This window comes from Schistocerca cancellata, chromosome 2 (genome assembly GCF_023864275.1).
Source record: "Schistocerca cancellata isolate TAMUIC-IGC-003103 chromosome 2, iqSchCanc2.1, whole genome shotgun sequence".
In the NCBI taxonomy this organism is placed as follows: Eukaryota; Metazoa; Arthropoda; class Insecta; order Orthoptera; family Acrididae; genus Schistocerca; species Schistocerca cancellata.
In genome coordinates, this window is record NC_064627.1 from 419,978,750 (window position 1) to 419,987,362 (window position 8,613).

The following is an 8,613-nucleotide window of genomic DNA, read 5'->3' on the forward strand; positions in this document are numbered from 1 at the left end:
TCAGAGGGTGTGGTGTGTGAGCAATCGATCGCCGCGGGAGTTCAAAGAAATAGCCTGTGCGAGGACATTTTGTTATTGGCATTTGCGCGTAGTTGAAATCCGCAGTCTTACAGCAGTAAATATAAAAAATTCCTATAATACTTCATAGGCCAAACACTTTCAAACTTTATTCCCTTCTCTCGGAATAATTACTATTTACACAAGAAAATCTGATTTTCTGATGTCAGCCAGTTCTTAAGGAATACTGTCAGCTACATTTTACCGAAAACATTTTAAAGAAGACAGTGTGCAGTACAGAAGAACTTTAATTCTCGGTTAATATGCTGTCAGTCATCTGCGAAGAACACGAAATAGTCACATGTCACCGTCTATGCCTACATTCGTTGAGGCAGTTAAAAAGTACTTGTTAAGCAATATTGGTTTATTCCATCCCGCAAAGGATTACTCAGATAACACAGAGCAAGCAAGGTTTTGGCAAAAAAAAGTACCAGTAATAATGATAACGATACTAAAACATCTATCATTTCACATAACACTTTGATGCTATGTCTTTTTTCATTTATATTCTTTCGTTTCTTATCTAGAAAACTTTACACCCACAGCTAGGCAATGTATAATACCAACACCTTATTCTCCTTCTGTTCTCAACATTTCTCTCCTTATAGAGGGATACTGACTTAGTTTTTTCAGGCTAACAAATGGGAATTTGCGGTACCGTAGACAAAATGGAAACCAAAAATCGGCGCTATGATCCTGACGTCAGCTCATAGTATCACAGAATGAAATAATGATTGTATAGTGTGTGTCAGTGTGTGAAGTGACTAGGAGTGAGAAATGAATGAGCAGTTTATTACTATCATTTTACAATATTGTTGTTGTGGTCTTCAGTCCTGAGACTGGTTTGATGCAGCTCTCCATGCTACTCTATCCTGTGCAAGTTTCTTCATCTCCCAGTACCTATCGCAACCTACATCCTTCTGAATCTGCTTATTGTATTCATCTCTTGGTCTCCCTCCACGATTTTTACATCTCCACGCTGCCCTCCAATACTAAATTGGTGATCCCTTGATGCCTCAGAACATGTCCTACCAACTGATCCCTTCTTCTAGTCAAGGTGTGCCACAAACTCCTCTTCTCCCCAATTCTATTCAATACCTCCTCATTAGTTATGTGATCTACCCATCTAATCTTTAGCATTCTTCTGAAGCACAACATTTCGAAAGATTCTCTTCTCTTCTTGTCCAAACTATTTATCGTCCATGTTTCACTTCCATACATGGCTACAATCCATACAAATACTTTCAGAAACGACTTCCTGATACTTAAATCTATACTCGATGTTAACAAATTTCTCTTCTCCAGAAACGCTTTCCTTGCCATTGCCAGTCTACATTTTATATCCTCTTTACTTCGACCATCAGCAGTTATTTTGCTCCCCAAACAGCAAAACTCCTTTACTACTTTAAGTGTCTCATTTCCTAATCTAATTCCCTCAGCATCACCCGACTTAATTCGACTACATTCCATTATCCTCGTTTTGCTTTTGTTGATGTTCATCTTATATCCTCCTTTCAAGACACTGTCCATTCCGTTCAACTGCTCTTCCAAGTCCTTTGCTGTCTCTGACAGAATTACAATGTCATCGGCGAACCTCAAAGTTTTTATTTCTTTTCCATGGATTTTAATACCTACTCCGAATTTTTCTTTTGTTTGCTTTACTGCTTGCTCAGTATAGAGATTGAATAACATCGGGGAGAGGCTACAACCCTGTCTCACTCCCTTCCCAACCACTGCTTCCATTTCATGTCCCTTGACTCTTATAACTGTCATCTGGTTTCTGTACAAATTGTAAATAGCCTTTCGCTCCCTGTATTTTACCCCTACCACCTTCAGATTTTGAAAGAGAGTATCCCAGTCAACATTGTCAAAAGCTGTATCTAAGTCTAAAAATGCCAGAAACGTAGGTTTGCCTTTCCTTAACGTATTTTCTAAGATAAGTCGTAGGGTCAGTATTGCCTCACACATAACTTATTTGTGAAACAATATTGTAGATGAGGGATAAACCAAATGATGTAGCACTTTTTTAAACAGATTAGCCTTGCATTCGGGACGGCGGTAGCTCCAGTCTTCATTCGATCATCCTGATTTCGGTTTTCCGTGGTTCCCTAATTGTATCAGGCGAATGCCAGATGCTTCGTACTTTAAGGTTGCGGTCGATTATCTATCACACGCTTATCAAACTAGACCTGTAAGTATGTAAAAGGCCTGTATAATATGAATTATGTTATTTTTGTTGTTCTTAAATTGTAATACCACGACATGTAAAATTCTTTGTAAACGTGATCTACGGATGAAGAGAGCTACTAATACTGCTAATACTACTACCGGAATTATAAGTGTGTCTCTTTTATTTGAGAAATTGTTTAGGGCATTTGCTGACATTCGGCATCACATGGCGCCTTATTCTGAAAATGAATGGAATAGTGAGGCTGATTCAGAGAACCTTTTTTTATTGTAACGAACGAGGGGATGAACATCCCTGACAAGAGGAAGAAGAACAGGAAGTTCTCTGCAGTGTCATACAAATATCGCGAACCTTGGGAAAGTATTTCTAACAAATCGAAAAGACGGCGGATTAAATACTCGTCTGCACACGATTCTTAAATCAACCTTGGAAAATGATCAATCTCTTCGTTTTGTGTAGCCAGGGTAGGCACGAAAGGACTTTGGACTTGGCACATTTTCTATATAGTAACGCACCTGCTCCTGCATTCTAGGCTGTCGCCCTCATTTTCCTACAAGTCTCCGTGATGACGACATTAGTGAAAGATGTTGGCTGTCGCTAATATACTCTTCCATACTTCCTTTCCGGAAAAGAGAGAGTTGAAGGACGGAGCTGGAACGTTGCAAGCTGTTTCATCACCCGCGGCCTGAACACGCCTGCATCGTGTGCAGCGTCACGTTCTGACAGCCTGCCTGCCTACATGCACGGCTACCCCTCCCCTAGACCGATTTCACGCGCCGCTATCACGCTGACATTCTCAGAACAAATAAGACTGTGCGTTAGTTACACGACTTGGTCGTTCTGTTCTGTGAAGGATGTTATCCGCTCAAGGGCGCCCATGCAATAGTTTGTGTGTGTGTGTGTGAAGGGGGGGGGGGGAGGGGGGAGGGGGGGGAGGTTGGGGCAGGTGTACGGAGTATTTTTAATATTTTGGAAGACGAATGGCGACTCCGAAGTTGCATTAACTCTTTGATGCACAGATTTTATGTTTAATTAATTTTTTAATAAAACATGCATTTTCTATGTCTGGTGGGGTTGCTAATAAAGGAAAACATGAATTAAAATTTTTTATTGTATTGATTTTGGTTTTAGATGGTGGTATATATAATATACCACCATGCCACTTAGGGCCGTACCTAAAGTTTTTGAGATATCTTGGTTTGTGCTTGTAACTCACCTTTAAATTCTACTCTAAGCAGTAATAATTAGTATAATTAATGTAAAATAATTTTATTTCTGGCAATTGGTCATTTACAATACAAAATCAAATTACAAACCTTACAAATAAAATATGTTTCTTATTCCTTTTTGTGAAAATCTTGAAAGCACCTTTTTGTTTTGCTAAGGCACAAAGGCACTTTGCATTCAGCGCACATCCAGAAAGTGCGCACTTGCTTCTTTTTTGTACTGCATTTCGCACAACGTCTGGCGGTAGTACGCTCTGGCTGGTGGGATGAATTGTCGAGACGCTGGCGTGAGGAAACATATGGCTTGTTTTTCTTTACGTGGACTTGACTCTCATGAAGTCTAGATGGCCTCAATGGTGTTTTCTGGGTTACTAAGCTTTGCAGGATACTCATCCTGAAGACTTTGGCAGTCATTTTTTCTCTATCGCCTAGTTCCTTCCAAATTATATAGCTGTTGACGATACTGACATCAAGCAGGTGAAAGAATATTCGGTGCCACCACTTTTTACTTCTCCGGCTTATTTCATATGATTTTTTCAGTTGGTCGAACTTGTCGACATTGTTCATGTGTGCATTGTAATCCATCACTGCTTGAGGACAAGGTAGCTCTATGCGTGAACCATCTCTTTCACGGCGAGTCACTGTAGTAACTTCAGGACTGTGAAAATTTGAAAGGAGATGAACAGCTCTCTTATCTTTCCACTTCAAGTAGAGGATGCCACAGTTGCTGACCCTCCAGTCAAATTCACCTCTGCTTAATTCTTTGTCTGTTTTTAATTTGGGTAAATGTTTCCTTGTTGGTTGAACTGTCCCACAGGCATATATGTTTCTCTGCTGTAAACCAGCCAACAAGTTATAGCTATTGAAATAGTTGTCGAAATAAAGATAATGGCCTTTATTTACGAGTTCAGAGGACAAACTCAGCACTACATGCTCCCCAAGGCCTGTTTGCACTGTGTCACCTACTTTTCCGGTGTAAATATCAAATTTCAAGTTGTAAGAGGTCTTGTCACACAGCATCCACACTTTGTAACCACGCTTTATGGGTTTATCTCTCATGTATTGTTTCATACTGTTGCGGCCTTTGAATTTGATCATTGACTCATCAATTGCTAGGTGTTTGCTGGGTTGGTAACACTTGGAAAAAGATTCAGATAGTATCTTGATCACTGGTCGCAGCTTGTACAGTTTGTCATAACCTGGGTGTCCTTTTTCTGGATGCAATGTGTTATCATTCAGATGAATGTTCCTCAGTAACCATCCAAACCGATTTACTGCCATCAGAGATGCAATATAACGATCATGAAGTTCTGGGGCACTAGACCAGTAGTCTCTGTATGCTGGCATACGCTTTATACCCATCAAAATGTTGATTCCCAGGAAAGTTCGTATTTCATTGTCAGTTGTTGGAGTGAAAGACTTGCCAGATTGCGTCGCATATAAATTTGTTTGGAAAACGATTAGCTCAACTAGCTCTTTTGGAAATATTTTTTCGAATATATCGATAGGTTCTGGATCATCAATGTCCCTAATAAAAGCACTTGGTCCTGATTCACTGTCGAACTGCATTCCTGAGGTAGCATTGAATTGTTGTCCCCAAGTTGGCGCTGTGTCAGCAGCGCGTTTTGGCGGAGTGGACTCACTTTCTTCCTCGCTCTCTGAAACTTCGCCTTCAGACGACACAATAGCCTCCGCAACAATGCTTGCTTCATAATCAGATTCGTCATCTGTGGTGTCAACAGTGGAATCCTCGTCTGATGGAATTTCACACAATAATCGTTCGATTTCTTCATCTCGTAAGCCTCTTCTTGACATTTTCATTTTCAAACAACAGCCTGAATCCAAGTAAAGAATACGTAAGCAAAACAAAATGGAGAAAGAGCTAAAATAAGTCACAACACAATTAAAAACTAAACTTTGTAGCGGAGGATTTCGAATTTTATACTAGGAAACGAAATGCAATAGAATACTGCTACATGCACGGTGGTACAAATAATATACCACCAAAATAAATTGTATATAAATAACGGAAGATTGTGCATATGAATGTATACATGGGTTCATACCGTAGCTGTGACGTCCAAGATATGGAAAAAACACAGGCGCAACAAGAAATTCGTTATAAACCACTATTCACACGCAAAAACCATGCACAACTCAGCACGCAGCTTTCACAGTTGTAATCTATGCAATTCTTGGCGGGAACTGATTCCTTATAGGCAGTGAGTGCCATCTGTCTGATAAGTAGAGAACTAGGTGAGCATATTAGAGTGGTGGTCGTGCAGTTAAACCACTGTGCAAAGAGCCAAGAAAATTTTCAAAAGGTGGTATACTATGTATACCACCGTGCTCCAAAGAGTTAAAGGTTCCAGGCTTGAGTCTGTTGAAAACCTACGTAATGCCGACTTTTAAATCACTTTCTTGGAAGAAAAATTTCTGACTGCACTATATGTTTCTCTGTCTCTGTGAGCTAGGGGGCCAGGGAATGCGGGTGTAGCGTTACATGGGTAATCGTCCGAGTAGCCCACGAAATCTTTAAGCAATAATCTTGTCAAGATGTCCATTAAAGTCAGATATACTTTGCGTCACGTGAGAGTAGGAGAGTCAAAACATGTAGTAACGCGTGACGTCATCTCAAGTCGAGATTTTTTTGTAGTGCAACCTTTGCTGAGCGATTGACACTGTATAAGAATCAATAGCGAATGAGTTTTTTTTGACGTAGCAGATCATAATGCTGCATTATTTGTGATTTTTTTTCTTTGAAAATGGTAGTAAGTTCTGTGTTGCTCAAGTATGCGGTCAAGTTGTAATCGAGTGCGGGTCCTCTTTAATTTTAAAGAATTGACCTAAAACTGATAATCCATAACACGGAGCTGGATTGGGAAACATTCTAGAGAGCCACGGCCAAACTTTGTTATAAACAGATCGCGAGCGGACTTTGAAATAATGACGCGAAGTTTGAAATACGCGGGAGGCCATCGCGCGTTAAAGTCGCGTGAAGAATTAACTGATACTCGCCGTAATTTCTTGACATTAACTTGGTAATAATTATTAAAGAACTATTGGAGGTTAAAGTAATCGTTCTTGGTGCTTACAGTAAATGGGGTTTGGTTTACTGTTTGAATACGACATATATCAATCACGGAATAGTCGATTGATTGATACGTTGCCTAGCAACCAATAAACAGATTGTAATGGAATTACCGGAACGATCATTTCAATCATTGGTGACCACTACGCGCACACCAGAAAACTAACTACTCTCGTTGTGAATGACATTTGGAACGGATGAGATTTGTTTCAGTTCCTTGGGATCAATAAACTTCATCCGCAGTTGGAACTTTATTATAAACTGTGTCGTGTTCCCTCAATTTAGTAGCTCGATAAAAATTATAGTCTACACTACAATTTTCAGCTTTTGAAAAAGAAAAAAAAGGTTCAAGTGGCTCTGAGCACTATGGGACTTAACATCGATGGTCATCAGTCGCCTAGAACTTAGAACTACTTAAACCTAACTAACCTAAGGACAGCACACAACACCCAGTCGTCACGAGGCAGAGAAAATCTCTGACCCCGCCGGGAATCGAACCTGGGAACCCGGGTTTGAAAAAGAGAGCAGTTACCTTCTCTCTGAAAGTATTTCTATACACACTTAGGAAATTTTGTAATTTGTAAGCTAGGTATAATAAAAATGAAGCGTTACTGGAAAATACTAGTTAAATGAACCATATAAATGGAGACCTGAAGAACGTAGTAATTCCAATCCAAAAGAAATCTGGTGCTGACAAGCGTGAATACTATCGACCTATCAGTTTAGTAAGTCACGGTTGCGAAATACTTACGCGAAGAATGGAGAAATTGCTAGAAGCCTATCTCGGAGATCAGATTTCGGACAAATGTAGACACACGCGAGGCAATATTGACCCTACGACTTGTGTTAGAAGATAAGTAAAGGATAGCCAAACCTACGTTTATAGCATTTTTAGACTTCGATAAAATTTTTGACAATGTTGACTGGAATACTCAATTTGAAATTCTGAAGGTAGCAGGGGTAAAATAAGACTGAAGTATAAGACTCGATAGGCATGAAAAGGAAGCAGTGGTTGAAAAGGGAATGAGACAGGTTTGTAGCCTATCCCCGGTGTTATTCAACCAGTATGTTGAACAAGCAGTAAAGGAAACCAAAGAAAAAGCTGGAGAAGGAATTAAAGTTCAGGGAGAAGAAATAAAAACTTTCAGGTTCGCTGCTTACATTGTAATTTGTCAGAGATAGAGCAGTTGAACGGAATGGACAGTGTCTTGAAAGGTGAGTATAAGATGAACATCAACAACAGCAAAACAAGGATAATGGAATGTAGTCGAATCAAATCAGGTGATGCTGAGGGAATCAGATTAGGAAACGAGACACTTAAAGTAGGAGATAGGTTTTGCTGTTTGGGCAGCAAAATAAATGATGATGGCAGATTTAGAGAGGATATAAAATGCAGACTGACCACGGTAAGAAAAGCGTTTGTGAAGAAGAGAAATTTATTAGTAGAGAATAAAGATTTCAGTTTTGGGAAGTCGTTTCTGGAAGTATTTGTGTGTAATGTAGTCTTGTGTGGAAATGAAACATGGACGATAAACAGTTTAGAGAAGAAAGCAATAGAAGCTTTTGAAATGTGATGCTAGAGAAGAATGCTGAAGATTAGATGAGAAGGTATTAAACAGAATCGGAGAGAAAAGAAAGTTGTGGCACAACCTGACTGTAAGAAGGAAGGAAGATTGAGTTACCGTCCTGTCGACATCGAGATCATTAGAGACGGAGCACAAGCTTGGATTGTGTCAAGGTTAGAGAAGGAAATCGGCCGTGCCTTTTCAAAGGAACCATCGCGGAATTTGCGTGGAACGATTTAGGGAAATCACGGGAAACCTAAATGTCGATGGCCTGGTGCGGCTTTGAACCGTCATTCTCCCAAATGCAAGTCCAGTCTGCTAACCATTGCGCCGTCTCGCTGGGTACTAGAAGAAGCGATAGGCTGATGGGACACATTCTGAGACATCAAGGGATCACCTATTTAATACTGGAGGGAGATGTGGGGGGGGGGGGGGGGGGGTAAAAATCGTAGAGAGAGATCAAGAGATGAATGTAGTAAGCAGATT

General features: G+C 40.1%; 1 protein-coding gene across 1 annotated transcript; it reads right to left on the minus strand.

Annotated features, from left to right (window-relative positions):
- Positions 1-3,582: 3,582 nt before the first annotated feature.
- Positions 3,583-5,286, minus strand: LOC126154511 (piggyBac transposable element-derived protein 4-like). Its single transcript, XM_049916149.1, has one exon. The coding sequence runs from the start codon at positions 5,284-5,286 to the stop codon at positions 3,583-3,585; it is 1,704 nt and encodes a 567-aa protein (XP_049772106.1).
- Between the last annotated feature and the right edge of the window lie 3,327 nt (positions 5,287-8,613).